The 24806-nt window shown below is 37.7% G+C and overlaps 1 protein-coding gene across 1 annotated transcript in view; it reads right to left on the bottom strand.

Moving 5' to 3' along the window:
- Window positions 1-1409: 1409 nt before the first annotated feature.
- Window positions 1410-24806, bottom strand: part of LOC123528471 (rab GDP dissociation inhibitor alpha-like) — a 60440-nt gene continuing 37043 nt past the window's right edge. The window contains exons 5-9 of the mRNA XM_053522465.1: window positions 22420-22591; window positions 20942-21044; window positions 8840-8984; window positions 5915-5969; window positions 1410-4833 (exon numbers count right to left, since the gene is read on the bottom strand). Coding sequence (XP_053378440.1) covers window positions 4690-4833; window positions 5915-5969; window positions 8840-8984; window positions 20942-21044; window positions 22420-22591 — 619 coding nt within the window. The 3' untranslated portion in view covers window positions 1410-4689. The remainder of the gene's footprint in view (window positions 4834-5914; window positions 5970-8839; window positions 8985-20941; window positions 21045-22419; window positions 22592-24806) is intronic.

Below are 24806 nucleotides of genomic sequence, written 5' to 3'. Positions count from 1 at the left end.
TTAGTTATCTCAGGATCCAGATTTGCGGATGGACAGACGGATGAAGGGCAATCCTATAGTCCCCTCCAGTGTTCCACCGGTAGGGGACTAATTAGAAGCATTTTTGATTTCAGCAGGACGAACATCACCAGAACAATATCCTTACGCCTTCAGCGGGGGATAAAAAGGGGGAATAATTCATGAAAAAATGATGCCACAGTTATGGACCTTGTCAAGTGATGTAGGTAATGATGTGGAACAACTAGTTTTTAAGTTTGAATCAAATCCATTTAGTAACAACTGGGATAGAGTGAAAGTGCACCAAAACTTTAACTTGAAATTCTAACTAAAAGGGGGGATAATTCATAAAATAATGGTGCAAGAGTTATGACCCTTGTGCCATGTGATGTCGATGATGATGAGGAATAATCTTAACGCAGGACGCCTATGCCAGGTTGAGCAGGATAGCTCTCCATATACATTTGTACTTTGTATAGTCAAGCTAAAAAAAATAGAAGCTTTTTGTGAGCTGAACAGATCATGTCAGAATGACAAAAGCTCTCACAGCCAATTGGTGAAAAGTTACAGTGGCTAAAACATTTTAAGTTGTTTCATGTACTGCAGCATGAAAACTTAACAAGAGCTGTCACTATTATTGACAAATGCCCCAGAAGCATGTCCCAGAATGCTACAGTTGTCTGCGCAAAATATGCTAGTATAGTCAAGGTATGAATCATTTTCTCAAAAAAAAAAAAAATGTTTACCAAAGGCTACCTTGACCTTGGAGCTAGGGGTCTGGGTCTTGCACATGACAAATCAACACATTATAGGGAACAGTTGTGCCAAGTAATTTCAAAATCCCTTGAAGAATGGCCGAGTTAGTGATCGGACATGAAAAAGACCTTGTTTACCTTTGACTTTTAAGTGCGACCTTGACCTTGGAGCTAGGGGTCTGGGTCTTTGCATTACATGTCATCTCAATATAAGGAACATTTATGCCAAGTAATTTTAAAGTCCCTTCATCGATGGCAGAGTTATGGACCGGACAAGAAACAGACCACATTAACCTACAAGTGTGACCTTGACCTTAGAGCTATGGGTCTGGATCTTGCTCATGACAGGTCGTCTCATTATGGGGAACATTTATGCAAAGTAATTTCAAAATCCCTTGATGAATGGCAGTTATGAACTGGACACGACAGACCCTATTAACCTTTGACTTCCAAGTGTGACCTTTGACCTAGGGGTCTGGGTCTTGCGCATGACACTCCATCTCATCTTATTATGGTGAACATTTAGGCCAAGTAATTTCAAAATCCCTTTATGGATGGCAGTTACAGTCCAGACAAGAATTTACACGGATGGACGGACAGTGCTATTTTAATATGCCCACTTTTGGGGGCATAAAAATAATAAAGAACAAACACCTATTATATACTTAAGAGAATTTATTAGTTTATGAGCCACAAATACACTTACAGGCAAGTACCACAAACCAAATTTAATTTCCAATAATAGTTTTGCAAAACAGAATTCCTATACCAAAAGCATTCTTAACAACAAATTACCAAGTAAATAAATGCTGCACTATGAATTATCAGTTAGTTCTGTTTGAAAATAAATGCAACATTTTTCATGAAATCTCTATTACCATGGTATACAATGTTTTTCATGTGACCATGTAAACCAAATACTCCACTTCTTTTACATTAAACCTCGGAGAAATGACACGTTTTCAACTATACTAAATTATATTGTCAAGTTATCAAAAATTTTCAATAACATTTTCGTAACAAAAAAGTATGTATGTTTAATACAACTAATTCAACAGGTGTAAGTAAGCAACAATAAAATTCATCTGTTCATTTATTTCATTCCCATCCGGGCACTTGCAGATATATCATTTTTCCAAGCACTTACAGATATATCATTTTTATTGCACAGAAAATAAAAAGAATCACACCACTACAAAACGACCTTGAGGTATATTTTGAAGATTTTAAGAAATAAACATTTAAAATTACTAAGGATTTGTTATAAATTAATACAGATAAACTGTATTTTTTATTCATATTAACTGAGATAAACTCCAATTTATGTGTACTTTAGAAATACAAATATTTCTTTCATAGCCAACTCTCGTGTCCAAATCCCATTAATGTCGTGTAAATGTACAACTTCCGTACCGAAGAATATTTATTCCATATTTCGTACAATTTCCTATGTTAACTTGACCAAAAAAAAAAAAAACGCACACCATTTCTGGATGGAATTCAAGGTCAACAAAGACCTAACACAATGTTCAATATAGGTTTATGTTAATACTCATTAAATAACTTGCATCTATAGCTTGTGGCCATCTTAACGGATTTTCTATTTTCATCAAGAAAAAATAAGCACAGAATGGAATACTATCTAATATTGTTCAGTACAACTTGAGATATTCATTCATTTATTCATGTATTTAGATTTATACAAAGCTTAAACATTATATCAGAATCACCATTTGTTTCCTTCAATATGATTTTGCAACTTGGTCAATCCAGATGTATCAAGACTTCAGTACACAAGAAATGTTACTAACTTAATACTACCACTAATTCATCAAAAAAAAAATTACTCTTAAAGCAGAAATCCTTTAGCACCTCCTGGAGCACATTTTGTTGTGGCATGATTCAAGTTCAAGAGTTAATTAAATAATTCTATGGGTTATCAACAAATTCACCATAATATATTTATTTTAAAGACAATACATAGTCAGGAACAATTAAAATATATACTGAAATGTCAGTTCACAGATCAGCTTTTGTGACATTAATAAATTTCATACATAATTAGTTAATATTTTTCTTACTTTCTTTTAATCAATATTTCATTGGGAAAAAAAAGAAATCTGTACGACCAAAAATCAAAGTCCTACGTCTCTCAAAGTCATTAATGATTAAGTACAAGCAAAAAAATAATCTAAAACTTTTAATCATTTTTTTAAAGAAATGTTGTTATTCCTGGTAAAACGAGATGTAAAAATTCAAATGTGGGATAAAAAGTAACAAAAAAAACAAGCAAACTTTTATTTCTTACAAAGTGATTAAACTTTTCATACAAATGGGGAGAAAAAAAACTAAAACTTAAAATCATTTTCAAGCAATAATTGTTCTACTTCGTTATTAAAAAATGTAAAAATTCAAGTTTGTGTTTCGGTGGTTGAAATTCAGCGCATATTCTAGAACATATCCTTCGCATAAATACACATAACTACACATACACAAATCACAACATAGATTACCTTATGAAACAATCAAGCAAATGCATATAAGCTTGCAATGACGACAGAAACTACATTTGCGTGCTATTTCTTATATTCTTGCGAGAAAGCTCCTGTGGACTTTTTTTTTTGAATAATGCCACATGTTACACAACAAAAATTAAAACCAGAATCTTGCAGTCAGCTGTTCATAATTTCTCTACAGAAATTACACACTCATGATCAGACTATAGTTAGTACTGTTTGTCTAATGAAATTTACAATATATTCCAACAGTATTTCAGGTACACAATGGCAGCCAGCTAACTAACCAATGTTACTGGATTCACACCAATACTGATTTCTTATTCACAAGTTACTGACAACTCCTCCACACAGGGGGCCACGAGCTACTTCCATCAAATTGTCAGGGAGAACATAAGCCTCTGGAGCGGGACCAAATTTATAAGCTCTCCATTTGTTTAACACATAACCTACTCAGCTACCTAGGTGAGTTTTGATAATAAAATAATAGTACAAATTATTTGCAACTATGAAGGCTTGAATCTAAACTGCTGTTCTCCACAAACATTTTATAATGTGTGCAATGTGTATTTCAAAAAGGATGTAATTTCAAAGAGTTCATTTCCTACTTTTTACATAATGTATTGTGTTTCTCAGGATATATCATAAAAATCATTAACATTCGTGGCAGACTAATTTTCATGGACTTCACTGTGTCAATCTAAAAAATTAAATCTCAATGAACTTTGTGGAAAATCTCTGACAATAAATACAATTCCTATTGATTCTATCTCCATAAACCTGAACTCCACTAATTGAAACCCCCACAAAATAATACATTTGGCTGAAACCACAAAAGTTTATGCCAACAAAAGGAAATGAAATGATTTTACTGAATATCTTTTAAGCCCATGTTTAATAAATTGGTTAATTGTTGCCTTATTGCTCTGTTTGAAAATGCACACTTAACTGATTACAATGTCATGAAAATTAAAAATTATTTATCTCGACTAGACATATAGCACTTAAACTCTTATTCTGGCAAACCCTTGAAATGAATTTCACCTAGCATTCTTATTCAACTACTTTTAACACATATAAGAACTCTGTGCAAAACTGTCACTCTAAGAGAAAAACTGGGATTCAGATTAAGCATTAATCAACAATGAAAGGTAATATCATCTCTACAGAAATTGAAAAAACTCCTGCAATTGTTCTGTGGCTCTTTGGAATATTTCAAGCAGGTTTTTCCCACTTCAGTTCGGAAATGACACTTTTGCACCTAGCTCTTTACTCTAATGATCCCTATATATTGAAGTTGCTTATGAAATTAATAACCATAAATAAAGTACATGTATGTATACAAACAATAAATGACAAAGTTAAATCAGTCAGTATTTTGTTTCACTTTTCCAAGTCTGTTGATAGCAGAAATCACCTTTTTATTCATCTTCTGCCTGTTCCTGTTGAACACTTGCTTTCTCAAAGTCAAATTCCGCACCAGTAACTTTTTTATACAAATCTAATATATCATCGCAAGTTGTCTCAAAATGGGATGTGGCATCGTATGACTTGGAAATAAACACCTGAAGAAAGTAAAAATAAGAAAATGCACATCTTATAATAAATCTATTTTTTTGCGGTTTAACGTCGCACCGCCACAATTATATGTCATATGGCGACTTTCCAGCTTTGTTGGTGGAGGAAGACCCCAGGTGCCCCTCCGTGCATTATTTCATCACAAGCGGACACCTGGCTAGAACCACCGACCTTCCCTAAGCCAGCTGGATGGCTTCCTCACATGAAGAATTCAACGCCCCAAGTGAGGCTCGAACCCACATCAACGAGGGGCAAGTGATTTGAAGTCAGCAACCTTAACCACTCGGCCACAGAGGCCCCACAAATGTTCTGACAAAGTTTTATGAAGATCAAGAAAGAAAATATGGCTTCTAGAGTGTCAACAATGTTTTTCTCTATGACTTGACCTTGTGACCTAGTTTAAGACCTCAGGTAATCCAGATTTGAATTTGACCTATATTTCATAGAGACAAACCTTCTGACAATTTTTATGAAGATCAAATGGAATATGCAGTCTCTACAGTGTTAACAAGGTTTTTGTATGATTTGACCTAGTTTTTAACCTCAGGGAAACCAATTTTAAACTTATCATACAATTCATAAGACGTACATTCTGACAAAGTTTTATGAAGTTTTTGACCTCAGGTGAGGTAACCCAGTTTCAAACTTGATTTAGATTTCATACAGAAAAACATTCTGACCAAGTTTTATGAAGATCAAGTAGAAAACATGGCCTAGTGACCCAGTTTTTGACCCCAGATGACCCATTAACTTGAGGTTTTATTAACTGTTGACAACGGACACTGGGTGACCACAATAGCTCAGCTCAAGCATTCTGTGCTCAGGTGAGCTAAAAAGCAACAGTAATTAAAATCTGTGCAGTGTAAGTCAGTTTATCAAAATTAATAAGTGTGTGAATTTAAGTTCATTTCCACAAGTGGTTACTGAGATAACAGCTTACATACAAAAAATTAACCAAATCAGGACCCTGACACATATGCACAGTTGAGTCCAATAGCTCTACCTTTGCTTCAAATAGTCGAGCTAAAAAGTAGGGCATAAAAGTACAAAGTATTCTGAAAAACTTACATTGGAATCCTCTGAGCCAGCTACTGGCTCGTACATATCACTTGTACTGACAAACCTGGAAAAAAAGAAAAGAAGTAAAAGTGACAATTCATATATCCTGCTTCATGTTACTTTCAATGCTTTATATGTGTACGAGTGTCTATGAAGGGGTGTAATGCTGCTTGGGTATTAACAAGAAAAAATACAGCAAAATATTAACAATTGAAAATTAAAGTAGAAGTGTGTGGGTGTGGGTTGGGACATGCTAAAATTCCATGAAAATTAGGCTTTTAAAAATTGTCTGTGGTCTACGTAAAAGTGACCATGACCTAAGTAACAATATTATACAAACTAGAAGATGCTTTTGTGGAAAAGCGCATGTCTCCCCCAATGCATAGTCGAAATAGGCAAGAAGTCACTAGGGGACAGGAGCGAAAGTCAAAGAGACACTGATGATTGGCTACAATAGGGATAGTCTACTTGGCATGTCCAATCATCCTATGAAGTTTCAACATTCTGGGTCAAGTGGTTCTCAAGTTATTGATCAGAAACTGTTTTCCATGTTCTGGTCCCTGTGACCTTGACCTTTGATCAAGTGACCTAAATATCATTAGGGGTCATCTACTCTACTTGTACAGTCATCCTATGCAGTTCTGTATCAAGTGGTTCTTGAGTTACTGATCAGAAATGGTTTTCAAAGGCGGGGCCATATTTGACCCTAAGGGGATAACTTGAACAATCTTGGTAGAGGACCACTAGATGATGCTACATACCAAATATCAAAGCCCTAGGCCATGTGATTTTGTACAAGAAGATTTTCAAAGTTTTCCCTATATATGTCTATATAAACCAGGAGACCCACAGGGCGGGGCCATATTTGACCCTAGGGGGATAACCTGAACAATTTTGGTAGAGGACCACTAGATGATGCTACACACCAGATATCAAAGCCCTAGGCCCTGTGGTTTTGGACAAGAAGATTTTCAAAGTTTTTCCTTTTGGTTGCCATGGCAACCAGAGTTCTGCATGGGATTCAATTCTTCGAATAATTTTGAAAGGGGGCCACCCAAGGATCATTCCTGTGAAGTTTGGTGTAATTCTGCCCAGTGGTTTTCAAGAAGAAGGTTTTTTTTAGAAATTGTTGACGGACGACGCATGACTGACGATGCACGACTGACATCAAGCGGTCACAATAGCTCACCTTGTCACTTAGTGACAGGTGGGCTAAAAATAAGTATTATATATTATCATCTAATATATTATTCTACATAACTGAAATTGCTAAATTATTTGGTAAAATAAGGTAACAAGTATGCTGCCTGGGCAGTCCAAGCGCACAGAACTGCACCTTTTGTAATACTTTAAGCTAAATCATGAATGTAAGATATGAAACTTACTACGGTAAAATCATGCCATGAAACATCTGACAAAAATGACTAGCAGAGAATAAATCTAACTGAATAAAATCGTACTGGAACCTTAAAAATGATTAAAACAATTTTAAACAAATTCAGATAATACTAATCAGGTGTTCTTTGACCTTTGACTTAAACGTCAAAATTTCTGTTGCATCCCTAACAGTTTGTGGCAAGCTGTTCCACAGGTTACAACTATTATATGCGAAAGAATTTTTACCGAAACCTTTCACTTTTGGAAAAGCAGAACAAAACTTTTACACTAAATCTTGTGGGGTACTTATGTACTGCTCTAACAGGAATAAAATGCTCTGTCATGTAAGCAGGAGCAATGTTAGAGTGCATCTTAAAGACATGACAGAGTTATTTGATTGACCCTACCTGCCACAGGTAACCAGTTAAGGCATGCAAAATGTTGTTTATCAATACGTGACCTGGGTTTAAATTAAAAATAAATCTGATTAATTTGTTCTGGGTTACCTGTAACTTCTGTTTTAACTCCTTAGTTAAACTATAGAACCAAGCAGAAGACGCATAATCAAAATGGCATTGTACGAGATGACCCATATTCGAACTTGACCTAGATTTCATCAATACAAACATTCTGATCAAATTCCACAAATACTCAGTGAAAAATGCAGCCACTATTGCATAAACAATGATTTTCTTTGATTCGACCTGGTGACCTAGTTATTGAAACCAGATGACCCATATACGAACTTGAATTAGATTTCATCAAGATCAAACTTCATGAAGATCCAGTGAAAAAAGCAGCCCCTACTGCATACATAAGGTTTTTCTTTGATTTGACCGGTGACCTAGTTTTTGACCCTAGATGACACATATTCCAACTTGACCTAGATTTCATCAAGACAAACATTCTGATAACGTTTCATGAAGATATGGTGTAAAATGCAGCCCCTATTGCATACACGAGGTTTTTCTTGAATTTTTGATTGGGTGACCTAGTTTTTGAACCCACACGACCCAGTTTCAAACTTGACCTTGAGATCATCAAAACAAACATTCTGACCATGTTTCATAAAGATTGGGTCAAAACTGTGGCCTCTAGAGTGTTAACAAGGCAAATGTTGATGCACAACGGACGCCGCCAGACAATGACCGGTCACAATAGCTCACCTTGAGGGCTTTGTGCTCAGAGTTAAAAACTAATTTCATGTCTATTGCGGGGTTTGCGTGGGGGAAGAGTTTGAGAAGAACCATAGAAAACTCCAACATGAAAGTTTTAACTTACTCTATTACAATTATTTGACCTCAGTGACCTTGACCTTCAAGATTCTTGACTCTCAAATGCAAATGTCTGCCCTAAACCAAGACTAAACTTTTTTATGTGAAGAGTGATGATAGACAGTAGCTGTGAAAATATAGTGAAATTGAGAAGCTTGCTATAAAACTTACCCCTTGAAGCAAACAGGATACGAGTATAATAGTGAGCTTATTCTTCAAATAGAGAGAAATTTGAATGGAAAAATAGAATTATTTAGTAGTGACTATATACAAGCATGTATACTTTTGTGCAATTGGTCCAAGTAGGTCAAGTCCTGGTTGTAACTCTGACTCAGGTTTATCAGTCTCTACTTCGGTACTGACTATAGCCAAGAAATGTCCTTTAGCAGCCACTTGGTGTGTGTGTGATACTACACTCACATATATGTCTGAAAAGAAATTACAAAGGCATTTTAGTGATACAAACAAGATTATTTCAATATATCTCAAATAAATTACCTTTAATATTTGTACCAAGTTTAACAGTATCTTAAATTTCTTCAGTATATGCCCATGTTTATAAGGCACATTTTTTTATAACCCAGGGACCATTCTAGATTATATACAGGATAGGACAATCCTTCAAAAGTTCAGGAAAATGTTCTTTTACAACTGAAAACCATTTCTGTTCAGTTTCTTTTGGAAACTGCATGTAGTAAATTAAAGATAGCCGAGGTTAAACTGTCCTTGGTAGCTGACAGATACATTGTTGACAATAATGCAGTCAGGAATGGTAGGCTGGATGCGTGGAAGAAGCAGCACCTATATGTTTCCATAATTTTCATGCTTCCCAAAAAATAAAGATCATCTACTGATCACATTTAATCAGCCTATGCATTTTGACTGCCTTAAACTGGTGCTCTCCATTTATTGCCAAGAAACATTTTCAGTCTAGAGTTTACATTTACCTTTAACTTCTTGAACCATAAACAGGAGAATAATTTTCTGACCACAGGTAATCATTTCACAAGGACGAGAATGGCTTTCAGTAAAAATCCCTGAAAATTTTCGCCGGAGGTTTGGGGGCGGCGCAGGCCCCCTATCGGGGTCCAGGGAGCGAAGCCCCTGGAAAACATAAGGGGATAGGCATTTTCAACACACTAGAATGCTTCTCCTGACATCCACAAGCCTGCCTTTTTAGAGAAAATGTTCAATTTAATTAGTTGCAAAACTAATGCAGTCAGACAGTTTGAGTTTTTTTCCGATCGTTGTTCACAACAACATCAATTTCTCCGTCCATCCAACCCCATGCAAATTTGTTTTTAACACTGCTTTCGACCTCTTTAATCCATACTACGTCACACTTAATCAATGTTTTAATCAAAGCCCGCCCGCTTAGCTCAGTAGGTAAGAGCGTTGGTCTACGGATCGCGGGGTCGCGAGTTCGATCCTCGGGCGAGGCGTTTGTTCTCCGTGACTATTTGATAAACGACATTATGTCTGAAATCATTAGTCCTCCACCTCTGATAATTCATGTTGGGAAGTTGGCAGTTACTTGCGGAGAACAGGTTTGTACTGGTACAGAATCCAGGAACACTGATTAGGTTAACTGCCCGCTGTTACATGACTGAAATACTGTTGAAAAACGGCGTTAAACCCAAAACAAACAAAACAAAACTGTCCATCCAACCCCATGCAAATTTGTTTTTAACACTGCTTTCGACCTCTTTAATCCATACTACGTCACACTTCATCAATGTTTTGTACCAGATTTTGGAGGATTGTTTGTTTTTCTTCACATATTCTATTAAATGCTGATAATTTTCACGTCCGTAAAATGTTTGATTGATTTGCAACATTGTAGTTATTTTCAACAATGAGTCGGTTCAAAAAGTACTGAAACGTGGACCAGTTGAGCACCTGCACGAAGGGGGAAAACTCTAAGCGTAACGAGTTGTTTCCCTTCGCGCAGGTGCTCGAATAGCGTAAAATAAGGCTACCGCGAAGGAAAATATCGTTATCGTAGAGCGGCAAATGGTAAAACCTCCCCCCCCCCCCCCCACCCCCGGCCAAAATTTTCTCCTTGGATCTACACCAATCTCAGAAATTCAGAAATGGTCCCTGGCCTCGTAAAAACTGAGGAAATCTGCGGAAAAATCTTATCCCTGATTTTATTAAGTTATACCACTGTAGGTCAATGGGTTCCGCATATATTAATCTGAAAGCATCTTCAGTATCTGGTTCACTACGACCTTGACCTATTGACCCCTAAAACAGTAGGGTCAACTGTTGACCACTAGTGTTCAAGCAACCAAGTTTGACTGCTGAGGTCTCAACTCGACAGGAAACCAAAACCCAACAAAGTTTGACTGCTGTGGTCTCAACTTGACAGGAAACCAAAACCAAGTAAGTTTGATGGCCGTGATCTCAACTTGACAGGAAACTAGAACCAACAAAGTTTGACTGCTGTGGTCTCAACTGGACAGGAAACCAGAATGGTCTCAACTTGACAGGAAACCAAAACCAACAAAGTTCGACTGCTGTGGTCTCAACTTGACTGGAAACCAACAAAGTTTGACTGCTGTGTTCTCAACTTGACTGGAAACCAAAACCAACAAAGTTTGACTGCTGTGATCTCAACTTGACAGGAAACCAGAACCAACAAAGTTTGACTGCTTTATCTCAACTTGACAGGAAACCAGAACCAACAAAGTTTGACTGCTGTGGTCTCAACTTGACTGGAAACCAAAACCAACAAAGTTTGACTGCTGTGTTCTCGATTTGACAGGAAACCAAAACCAACAAAGTTTGACTGCTGTGATCTCAACTTGACAGGAAACCAGAACCAACAAAGTTTGACTGCTGTGATCTGAACTTGACAGGAAACCAGAACCAACAAAGTTTGACTGCTGTGATCTCAACTTGACAGGAAACCAAAACCAACAAAGTTTGACTGCTGTGGTCTAAACTTGACAGGAAACCAAAACCAACAAAGTTTGACGGCTGTGATCTCAACTTGACAGGAAACCAGAACTAACAAAGTTTGACTGCTGTGGTATCAACTTGACAGGAAACCAGAATGGTCTCAACTTGACAGGAAACCAAAACCAACAAAGTTTGACTGCTGTGGTCTCAACTTGACAGGAAACCAGAATAAACAAAGTTTGACTGCTGTGTTCTCAACTTGACAGGAAACCAGAACAAACAAAGTTTGACTGCTGTGGTCTCAACTTGACAGGAAACCAGAACAAACAAAGTTTGACTGCTGTGGTCTCAACTTGACAGGAAACCAGAACAAACAAAGTTTGACTGCTGTGTTCTCAACTTGACAGGAAACCAAAACCAACAAAGTTAGGAAACCAAAACCAACAAAGTTTGACTGCTGTGATCTCAACTTGACAGGAAACCAAAACCAACAAAGTTTGACTGCTGTGATCTCAACTTGACAGGTAACCAGAACCAACTAAGTCTGACAGCTGTGGTCTCAATTTGACAGGAAACCAAAACCAACAAAGTTTGACTGCTGTGGTCTCAACTTGACAAGAAACCAAAACCAACAAAGTTTGACTGCTGTGGTCTCAACTTCACAGGAAACCAAAAATAACAAAGTTCGACTGCTGTGGTCTCGACTTGACAAGAAACCAGAACCAACAAAGTTAGACAGCTGTGATCTCGACTTGACAGGAAACCAGAACCAACGAAGTCTGACTGCTGTGATCTCAACTTGACAGGAAACCAGAACCAACGAAGTCTGACTACTGTGTTCTCGACTTGACAGAAAACCAGAACCAACAAAGTTGATCTGCTGTGTTCTGGACCATCGATGAAGGGATTTTAAAATTACTTGGCATAAATGTTCCCTATACTGACATGACATGTCATGCGCAAGATCCAGACCCCTAGCTCCAAGGTCAAGGTCACACTTAGAAGTCAAAGGTTAACAGGGTCTGTTTCTTGTCTGGACAATAACTCTGCCATTCATCAAGGGATTTTAAAATTACTTGGCAAAAATGTTCCCTACAATGAGTTGATGTGTCATGCGCAAGACCCAGACCCACAGCTCCAAGGTCAAGGTTACCTTTGGAGAACCTTTTTTTTTTTGATTCGTACCTAACTATTCTGGCATATTTTGCACAGTAATTGTAGCATTCTTGGGCACATTTTGGGGGCATTTGTCACTATTGTCACTAATAGTGATAGCTCCTGTTTCACTTTGCAAGACTAGAGTTATAGCCCTTGACTTAGTCAAAAAAATAAAAGTTTGTGCTGCATGTATGTCAAAATGTACTTGACCTAGAGTCATAAAACATTAAGAGGACTGTTTTATGTCTCTGGAGGAGACATGTTGTTTTTGCCCTGTCCATCTGTCACACTTCATTTCCGACCAGTAACTGGAGACCATTTTACCTAGAACCTTCAAACTTCATAGTGTAGCAGGGCTTATGAAGTAGATGACCCCTATTGTTTTTGGGGTCACTACATCAAAGTTCAAGGTCACAGGGGCCTGAACATGGAAAACAATAACTTGAGAACTTGACACAGAATGTTGAAACTTCATAGTATGATTGGACATGCAGAGTAAATGACCCCTATTGTTTTTGGTTCACTCTGTTAAATGTCAAGGTCATAGGGGCCTGATCATGGAAAACTATTTCCAATCAATAACTTAAGAACCACTTGACCCAGAATGTTGAAACTTCATAGGAGGATAAGTCTTACTGAGTGGATGACCCTTACTATTTTTGGGGTTACTAGATCAAAGGTCAAGGTCACAGGGGCCTGAACATTGAAAACCGTTTCTGATGAATAACTTGACCCAGAATGCTGAATATTCATAGGATGATTGGACATGTAGAGTAGATAAACCCTATTGATTTTTGGGTCATTTGATCAACGGTCATGATCCCAGGGACCAGAAGGTTGAAACTTCTTGGGATGATTGGACATGCCAAGTAGATTATCCCTATTGCAGCCAACCACCAGTGTCTCGGTGACTTTGGCTCTTGTCCCATATTGACTTCTTGCCTATTACTACTATGCATTGGGGGAGACGTGCACTTTTCTACAAAAGCATCTTCTAGTACTAGTAGTAACCTATGAAGTTTTGCACTGGGTGTTTTCTTTGGAATTTTACTCAGCTAGTCCAGAATTATGGTCCTTCACTAAGTGAAAAATACACATAAAGTTAAAAGTTTGTGTTAAAAAATGTTTAACCGTGAGTCATAAAACCATGTACAGTGACAGGAGGGGGGTGGGGGGTGCACCTGTATGGACACACATCTAGTTCTTCATAATTCTGTAGTTTTTAGCCCACCATCATCAGATAGTGGGCTATTCAAATCACTCTGCATCTGTCGTCCGTCCGTTAACAATTTCTCGTTATCGCATCTCCTCAGAAAAAACTGGAGGGATTTTGACCAAACTTTGTCAGAATGATATATTTGTACCCTAGTTATGTCCCCCTGAAAATCAGACTGGTTCAACAATTTTTGAGTGAGTTATGGCCCTTTGTTTATTTTGATTACTAATATAATTTTATATCCAGTGGCCCTCCAGGTAGTTAATTGGTTTTTTATGGCCTTACCTGTAGAAGGGTCATAAAGTCTGCAGACACTAATGAGATAATGATTCAAGTTGTTCATTATTTTTCTATTACACCTCAGCAGTGAATGGTCTACCCTAGTAGATTTATGATTAATTTGTTTAGTACCCAAATTTCAAGAGGACCATGATGGTCCTGAATCGCTCACCTCTTCCCACATGACCCAGTTTTGAGTATGACGTCGTTTTTTCTCTTATTTGACATAGTGACCTAGTCATTGAGCTCATGTGACCCAGTTCTGAACCTGACCTAGATATTATCAAGATAAAAATTCTGACCAGTTTTCAAGAAGATCCATTGAAAAATATGGTCTCTAGAGAGGTCACAATGTTTTTCTATTATCTGACCTATTGACCTAGTTTTGGAAGGTACGTGACCCTGTTTTGAATTTTACCTAGATATCATTAAGGTGAACATTCTCACTAATTTTCATGAAGATCTCATGAAAAATATGGCCTCTAGAGAGGTCACAAGGTTTTTCTATTTTTATACCTACTGGCCCAGTTTTTGACCGCATGTGACCCAGTTTCGAAACTGACCTAGATATCATCAAGGTGAACATTCAGATCAATTTTCATGAAGATCCACTGAAAAATATGGCCTCTAGAGAGGTCAAAAGATTTTAATAATTTTAGACCTACTGACCTAGTTTTTGACCGCAGTTGACCCAGTTTCAAACTTGACCTAAATATCATCAAGATGAACATTCAGACCAACTTTCATACAGATCCCATGAAAAGAGGTCACAAGGTTTTTTAATTATTTGACCTACTGACCTAGTTTTTTAAGGCACAAGACCCAGTTTCAAACTTGACCTAGATATCATCAAGGTGAACATTCTGACCAATTTTTATGGAGATCCATTCACAAGTATGGCCTCTAGAGAGGTCACAAGGTTTTTCTATTTTTAGACCTACTGACCTAGTTTTTGACCGCACATGACCCTGTTTCGACCTTGACCTAGATATCATCAAGATGAACATTCAGACCAACTTTCATACAGATCCCATGAAAAAATTTGGCCTTTAGAGAGGTCACAAGGTTTTTCTATTATTTGACCTACTGACCTAGTTTTTGATGGCACGTGACCCACTTTCGAAACTGACCTATATATTATCAAGATGAACATTCAGACCAACTTTCATACAGATCCCATGAAAAATATGGCCTCTAGAGAGGTCACAAGGTTTTTCTATTATTTGACCTACTGACCTAGTTTTTGACCGCACGTGACCCAGTTTCGAACTTGACCTAGATATCATCAAGATGAACATTCAGACCAACTTTCATACAGATCCAATGAAAAATGTGGTCTTTAGAGAGGTCACAAGGTTTTTCTATTATTTGACCTACTGACCTAGTTTTTGATGGCACGTGACCCATTTTTGAACTTGACCTTGATATCATCAAGATGAACGTTCTGACCAATTTTCATGAAGATCTTGTGAATAATATGGCCTCAAGAGAGGTCACAAGGTTTTTCTATTTTTAGACCTACTGTCCTAGTTTTTGAAGGCACGTGACCCAGTTTCGAACTTCACCTAGATATCATCAAGATGAACATTCTGACCAATTTTCATGAAGATCTTGTGAAATATATGGCCTCTAGAGAGATCACAAGGTTTTTCTATTTTTAGACCTACTGACCTAGTTTTTGAAGGCATGTGACCCAGTTTCGAACTTGACCTAGATATCATCAAGATGAACATTCTGACCAACTTTCATAAAGATCCCATCAAAAATGTGACCTCTAGTGGTCACAAGCAAAAGTTTACGGACGGACGCAAGCACGGACGGACGACGGACAAAAGCTCACCTTGTCACTTTGTGACAGGTGAGCTAACAAGAGATCACAGAGTGATCTTGGCGCCCACCAATGCGCCATTTTTGTGTGTTCCAAATTTCAAGACTTATTGACTAGCTCAAGGTCAAATTTCATTTCCGTACACAACACTATGCATGTGGTCTAAATTCGAAAGCTGTAGCTTGAGAAATGTGAAAGTAGGTCACTAGATCAATTTCAAGGACAAAGTTCTTTACACAAAACTATGCATATGTGAATCAAATTTGAAGACTGTAGTTTGAGAAATTTGAAAGTAGGTCACTAGGTCAATCTTAAGGTTAAAGTTTATTTCTGTAAACAAAACTATGCAAGTGGTCCAAATTTGAAGGCTGTAGCTTGAGAAATGTGAAAGCAGGTTACTAGGTCAAAATCAAGGTCAATTTTCACTTCAGAACACAAATCTATGCATGTGGTCCAAATTTGAAGCCTGTACCTTCAATAATGTGAATGTAGGTCACTAGGTCAATGTCAAGGTCAAAGTTTTTTTCGGTTGACAATCCTATTCATGTGGTCTAAATCTGAAGCCAGTAGCAACAGAAATGTGAAAGTAGGTCACTAGGTCAATCTTAAGGTCAAAGTTCATTTCGGTACACAAAACTATGCAAGCAGTCCAAATTTGAAGGCTGTAGCTTGAGAAATGTGAAAGTAGGTCACTAGGTCAAAATGAAGGTCAAATTTTATTTCGGAATACAAAACTATGCATGTGGTCCAAATTTGAAGCCTGTACCTTCAAAAATGTGGAAGTCGGTCACTAGGTCAATGTAAAGGTCAAAGTTTGTTTTGGTACACAAAACCATGCATGTGGTCCAAATTTGAAGGCTGTAGCTTGAGAAATGTGAAAGTAGGTCACTGGGTCAAAATCAAGGTCAAATTTCATTTCAGAACACAAAAGTATGCATGTGGTCCAAATTTGAAGCCTGTACCTTCAAAAATGTAAAAGTAGGTCACTAGGTCAATGTCAAGGTCAAAGTTTATTTCAGTGCACTAAACTATGCATGTGGTCCAAATTTGAAGGTTGTAGCTACAGAAATGTGAAAGTAGGTCACTAGGTCAAAATCAAGGTCAACTCATATCAAGGTTCATCTTGCCACTCAAAACCATACATGTGGTCCAAATTTGAATGTTGTAGGTTATTGACAAGAAATTTTTAAAAGCTCTTCCCTATATAAGTCTATATGAACCATGTGACCCCAAGGGCGGGGCCATATTTGACCCTAGGGGGATAATTTTAACAAACTTGGTAGAGAACCACTAGACGATGCTACATTACAAATATCAAAACCCTAGGCTTTGTGGTTTGGACAAGAAGATTTTCAAAGTTTTTCCCTATATGTCTATGTAAACCGTGACCCCCGGGGTAGGGCCATATTTGACCCTAGAGGGATAATTTGAACAATCTTAGTAGAAGACCACTAGATGATGTCATATACAAAATATCAAAGCCCTGGGCCCTGTGGTTTTGGACAAGAGGTTTTTCAAAGTTTTTCCCTATACAAGTCTATATAAACCCTGTGACCCCCGGGGCTGGGCCATATTAGACCCCAGGGAATTAATTTGAATCATCTTGGTAGAGGACCACTAGATGATGCTTCATACCAAATATCAAAGCCCTAGGCTCTGTGGTTTTGGGCAAGAAAATTTTCAAAGTTTTTCCCTATATAAATCTATGTAAAGTATAGAACTAAACAAAGGGCCATAACTTACTAAACAAGAGGACCATGATGGTCCTGAATCGCTCACCTCTTCCCACATGACCCAGTTTTGAGTATGACATCGTTTTTTCTACTATTTGACATAGTGACCTAGTTTTTGAACTCATGTGACCCAGTTTTGAACTTGACTTAGATATTATCAAGATAAAAATTCTGTCCAATTTTCATGAAGATCCATTGAAAAATATGGTCTCTAGAGAGGTCACAAGGTTTTTCTATTGTTTGACCTACTGACCTAGTTTTCGAAGGTACGTGACCCTGTTTTGAAATTTACCTAGATATCATCAAGGTGAATATTCTCACTAATTTTCATGAAGATCTCATGAAAAATACGGCCTCTAGAGAGGTCAAAAGGTTTTTCTATTTTTATACCTTCTGGCCTAGTTTTTGACCGCATGTGACCCAGTTTTGAAACTGACCTAGATATCATCAAGGTGAACATTCAGATCAATTTTCATGAAGATCCATTGAAAAATATGGCCTCTAGAGAGGTCACAAGATTTTTCTAATTTTAGACCTACTGACGTAGTTTCAGACCGCAGTTGATCCAGCTTCAAACTTGACCTAGATATCATGAAGATGAACATTCAGACCAACTTTCATACAGATCCCATGAAAAGTATGGTCTCTAGAGAGGTCACAAGGTTTTTTTATTATTTGACCTACTGACCTAGTTTTTTAAGGCACATAACCCAGTTTCTAATCTGACCTAGATATCATCAAGGTGAACATTCTGACCAAGTTTCATGAAGATCCATTGAAAAATATGGCCTCTAGAGAGGTCACAATGTTTTTCTATTTCAAGACCTACTGACCTAGATTTTACCGCAGTTGACCAAGTTTCAAACTTGACCTATATATCATCAAGATAAACATTCAGACCAACTTTCATACAGATCCCATGAAAAATATGGCCTCTAGAGAGGTCACAACGTTTTTTTATTATTTGACCTTCTGACCTACTTTTTGAAGGCACGTGACCCACTTTCGAACTTGACCTAGATATCATCAAGATGAACATTCTGACCAAATTTTATGGAGATCCATTCACAAGTCTGTCCTCTAGAGAGGTCACAAGGTTTTTCCATTTTTAGACCTACTGACCTAGTTTTTGACCGCACATGACCCAGTTTCGAACTTGACCTAGATATCATCTAGATGAACATTCTGACCAACTTTCATACAGATCCCATAAAAAAATATGGTCTTTAGAGAGGTCACAAGGTTTTTCTACTATTTGACCTACTGACCTAGTTTTCGAAGGCACGTGACCCACTTTCAAACCTGACATAGATATCATCAAGGTGAACATTCAGACCAACTTTCATGAAGATCTCATGAAAAATATGGTCTCTAGAGAGGTCACAAGGTTTTTCTATTATTTGATCTATTGACCTAGTTTTTGATGGCACGTGGCCCAGTTTCAAACTTGACATAGATATCATCAAGGTGAACATTCTGACCAATTTTGATGAAGATCTCATGAAATATATGGCCTCTAGAGAGGTCACAAGGTTTTTCTATTTTTAGACCTACTGACCTAGTTTTTGACGGCAGGTGACCCACTTTCGAACTTGACCTAGATAACATCAAGATGAACATTCAGACCAACTTTCATACAGATCCCATGAAAAATATGGCCTTTAGAGAGGTTACAAGGTTTTTCTATTATTTGACCTACTGACCTAGTTTTTGATGGCACGTGACCCAGTTTCGAACTTGACCTAGATATCATCAAGATGAACATTCTGACCAATTTTCATGAAGATCTTGTGAAATATATGGCCTCTAGAGAGGTCACAAGGTTTTTCTATTTTTAGACCTACTGACCTAGTTTATGATGGCACGTGACCCAGTTTCGAACTTGACCTAGATATTATCAAGGTGAACATTCTGACCAATTTCCATGAAGATCTTGAGAAATATATGGCCTCTAGAGAGGTCACAATGTTTTTCTATTTTTAGACCTACTGACCTAGTTTTTGATGGCACGTGACCCAGTTTCGAACTTGACCTAGATATCATCAAAATGAACATTCTGACCAACTTTCATAAAGATCCCACAAAAAATGTGACCTCTAGAGTGGTCACACGCAAAAGTTTACGGACGAACGGACACCACGCGATCACAAAAGCTCACCTTGTCAGGTGAGCTAAAAATTGTTGAACCAATCTGATTTTCAGGGGGACACAACTAGGGTACCAATACATCATTCTGACAAAGTTTGGTCAAAATCACCCTGGTAGTTTCTGAGGAGATGCGATAACGAGAAATTGTTAACATAAGGACGGACTGACGACGGACGAAGGGTGATCACAAAAGCTCACCTTGTCACTATGTGACAGGCGAGCTAAAAAGCTAATGTTTGCCCTTTCAGGGGCCACAACTTTGGAACCCATTATGGGATCTGGTCAGTTCAAGAAAGGAACCAAGATCTTATGGGGACACCAGTTTTCTGCAAGTTCGATTAAATTCAAATCATAAATGAAGCTGCTATTGTGCGGACAAGGTCAAAGTAGCTAATTCTGGCCCTTTCAGGGGCCATAACTCTGGAAACCATGAAGGAATCTGGCCAGTTCAAAAAAGGAAGCAAGATCTTACAGTGATACAAGCTGTGTGCAAGTTTGGTAAAAATCAAATCATAAATGAAGCTGCTATTATGCAGACTTCAAAATAGCTAATTTTGGCCCTTCAGGGTCCATAACTCTGGAACCCATAATAGGATCTGGCCAGTTCAAGAAAGGAACCAAGACCTTATGGTGATACAAGTTGTGTGCAAGTTTGATTAAAATCAAAACATAAATGAAACCACTATCGTGCAGACAAGAAATTGTTGACGCACAAAAATAGCAAATTCTAGCCATTTAAGCAGCAATAACTCTAAAACCCATGATGGGATCTGGCCAGTTTTGAAAGGAACTGAGATATCATGCCAATACAAGTTTTGTACAAGTTTAATCAAAATTGCTTGCAAAATGTGTTCTCTAACTTGTTCACAAGAAATTGCAGACGGACGGACGACAGACGAAGGGTGATCACAAAAGCTCACCCTGACACTATGTAACAGGTGAGGTAAAAACAAAGGGCCATGGCCCCTTGTTTATAACAGCCCCCTAGTCACCTCTGGGCTACTAAAATGGCCCGTTATCCCAGTTTAGAGGCACGGACAGATGGACAAGAGCAAATCTATATGCCCCCACCACTCATGGTGTGGGGGGCACAAAAATAAAAGAACTGAAGAAACATACCATGTTTTCTACACACTTGATGCTGGGGTATAATGATCTGACAAGAAAGTGCATCATTTGTATTTGGTATCGGATGATCTAATATGCATATAGCTCGTACCACCTGCAATGTACACAATTTATCAGTTTTTATCATCAATAATCACTGAACTTGAACACAAGTCATATAATCATTTTTTATTGTGCACAAAGCATTTTTCTTGTTATTATACTTTAGCTAGCAGTAACTTGAACTTGATTTAGAAAGGCTGAACATCTGTTTTGTGACCATTAGATGATGCTACATACAAAATATCAAAGCCCTAGGCACTGTGGTTTTGGACAAGAAGATTTTCAGAGTTTTTCCTATGTAAGCCTATATAAACCATGTGACCTCCAGGGCGGTGCCATTCTTGACCCTAGGGGGATAATTTGAACAATCTTGGTAGAGGACCATTAGATGATGCTACTTACCAAGTATCAGGGCCCTAGGCCCTGTGGTTTTGGACAAGAAGATTTTCAAAGTTTTTCCCTATATAAGTCTAATAAACTATGTGACCCTTGAGGCGGGGCCATATTTGACCCTAGGGGGATAATTTGGATAATCTTGGTAGAGGACCACTAGATGATGCTACACACCAAATATCAAAGCCCTAAGCCCTGTGGTTTTGGACAAGAAGATTTTCAAAGTTTTCCTATATAAGTCTATGTTAACCATGTGACCCCCGGGGCAAGGCCATATCTGACCCTAGGGGGATAATTTGAACAATCTTGGTAGAGGACCACTAGATGATGCTACATACCAAATATCAAAGCCCTAGGCCCTGTGGTTTTTGACAAGAAGATTTTTTAAGTTTTTACTTCTTGGTTGCCATATGGCAACCAGAGTTCTGTACGGAATTCAATTCTTTGAATTATTTTTAAAGAAGACGATCCAAGGAACATTCCTGTCAAGTTTCATCAAAATTGGCCTGGTTCTTTAAGAGGAGATGTTGTTTTAAGGAAAGTGTGGACGGACGCTGGACGGTGAGCGATCATAATAGCTCACCCTAAGCCTTTGGCTCAGGTGAGCTAAAAACAAGAAATATCGGTAAAACCGATGGATGCTCCCTGAAATTTGCATATTAAAGGAACAAAAGTGGAATTTACTGACTGACATATAGTTTAAAGGGCAATATCTCACTAAAAACTCATTTCAATGGATAATGAAGAAAACCAATGGATAATGAAGAAAATATACGCACCTCCTCTTGAGAGTGAAGCGTCCTATGAATTTCTGCTGAATTCCAAGCAGTGGTTACTGAGAAATATTAGCTTACTAATGCTGAATAATCAAAGGACAATAAAGCACTGAGAAAATCTCGGACAAGAAATGTGGGATGGACAAACGGATGAGCCGACGACTATATGGTTCCCCTTCGGAGAGCATAAAAAGTATTCAGACTATGCCAAACTAACCTTAGGCTCACTCAACAATATTTATGGTAATAAAGATTTACCTTTCCTGCAACTCTCACTTTATCTGGGGCATAGGAAGGATCACAGATAACCATTTTACATCTGGCTACTTCCCCTTCGGACTCTACACCAATCACTTTACCATCTTCTCCATACTGAATATTACATCCTTTTTTGTCCAACATGTATGTTCCTCCATATATTGCACTTAATCTAAAACAGATATCTAAAGGTTTTCAGAAAAACAGTTGCAAACTGGCTGTAACATTAATGCTTAAATTTTTTATTTGCAAAAGTTAAGAAAACAGAAATATGTGTCACAAAAAGAAAATTTCTGCATGGAAAATACTGATACAGAGGTATGCATCTTGCATTCATCTACATTTATCTTGTTGTCTGCCAGCTATAATATAACAAGAGGGTCATGATGACCCTGGATCGCTCACCCGAGTAATATGAGCTACATGTTTCAAATGTCAAACTGATGATTTTTAGAATTTTTTTTGAAGATTTTCTGATATACAATCAAGTAACCCCTGGGGCGGGGCCAATTTTACCCCGGGGGTCATGATTTGAACAAAGTTTTTAGAAGTCTGGATATCTAAGATCTAGGCCTTCTGGTTTATTTTTAGCAAATTTATGAAGATTTCCCTTTGTACAATCAAGTAACCCCTGGGGCTGGGTCAATCTGACCCTGTGGGGTGAAGATTTGAACAAATTTTGTAGAGGTCCACTAGGCAATGCTACATGTCAAATATCTAACTCTAGGCCCTCTGGTTTATTTTTTAGAAAATTTTGAAGATTTTTCTATGTACAATCAAGTAACTCCATGGGGCGGGGGTCATAATTTGAACAAAGTTTTTAGAAGTCTACTAGGCAATGTTACATATCAAATATCTAAGATCTAGGCCTTCTGGTTTATTTTTAGAAAATTTTGAAGATTTTTCTATGTACAATCAAGTAACCCCATGGGGCGGGGGTCAATTTGACCCAAAGGGTCATGATTTGAACAAATTTTGTAGAGGTCCACTAGGCAATGCTACATGTCAAATATCTAACTCTAGGCCTTCTGGTTTATTTAAAAAAATTTTTTGAAGATTTTCCTATGTAAAATCATTAGTGACCCCTGGGGCAGGGTCAATTTTGACCCCAGGGGTCTTGATTTGAACAAATGTTGTAGAGGCCCTCTAGGCAATGCTACATGTGAAATATGTAAGCTCTAGGCCTTCTGGTTTACTTTTAGAAAATTTTGAAGATTTTCCTATGTAAAATCAATTGACCCCTAGAGCGGGGTCAATTTTGACCCTGGGGTCATGATTTGAACAACTTTAGTAGAGGTCCACTAGGCAATGCTACAAGTCAAATATTTAAGCTCTAGGGCTTCTGGTTTTTGAGAAGAAGATTTTTTAAGATTTTCCTATGTAAAATCAAGTGACCCCTGGGGCGGGGTCAATTTTGACCCCGGGGGTCATGATTTGAACAAATTTTGTAGAGGTCCATTAGGCAATGCTATATGTGAAATATCTAAGCTCAAGGCCTTCTGGTTTATTTTTAGAAAATTTTTGAAGATTTTCCTATGTAAAATCAAGTGGCCCCTGGGGCGGGGTCGATTTTGACCCCGGGGTCATGATTTGAACAACTTTAGTAGAGGTCCACTAGGCAATGCTTCATATTAAATATCCAAGCTCTAGGCTTCTGGTTTTTGAGAAGAAGATTTTTTAAGATTTTCCTATGTAAAATCAAGTGACCCCTGGGGCGGGGTCAATTTTGACCCCACGGTCATGATTTGAACAAAAATGGTAGAGGTCCATTAGGCAATGCTTCATACCAAATATCTAAGCTCTAGGGCTTCTTGTTTTTAAGAAGAAGATTTTTAAAGTTTTTCCTTTCGGTAACCTGAGTTCTGCATGGAATTCAATTCTTTGAATAATTTTGAAAGGGGACCACCCAAGGATCATTCCTGTGAAGTTTGGTGTAATTCTGCCTAGTGGTTTTCAAGAAGATTTTTTTTTAGAAATTGTTGACGCACGACTGACATCATGCATTCACAAAAGCTCACCTTATCACTTTGTGACAGGTGAGCTAAAAACAAGAGGGCCATGATGGCCCTATATCGCTCACCTGAGTTTAGATGCTTGCTTAAACAAATTTCTTTGCTTAAGCTTCACTAACAAAAATCAGGTGTCTGGTATGTAGGTCATGGTAAAAATTATTTAAGGTAATTACTGAAATCTGTTTAATTCAAGATGAATATTGAAATCAGTATCAAAAGTTATAAACGTGGTCCAAATTTCTATGCTGTACCTTCAAAAACAAGAAAGTAGGCCAGTAGGTCATGATTAAGACAATTCAAGATGAATATTGAAATCTGGATCAAACATTATGCTTGTGGTCCAAATTTCTCTGCTACTGCTTCAAAAACAAATAA

This window comes from Mercenaria mercenaria, chromosome 13 (assembly GCF_021730395.1).
Source record: "Mercenaria mercenaria strain notata chromosome 13, MADL_Memer_1, whole genome shotgun sequence".
Lineage (NCBI taxonomy): Eukaryota > Metazoa > Mollusca > Bivalvia > Venerida > Veneridae > Mercenaria > Mercenaria mercenaria.
The sequence above is the reverse complement of the archived record's forward strand: the minus strand, read 5'-3'. Positions and strand labels throughout refer to the sequence as shown.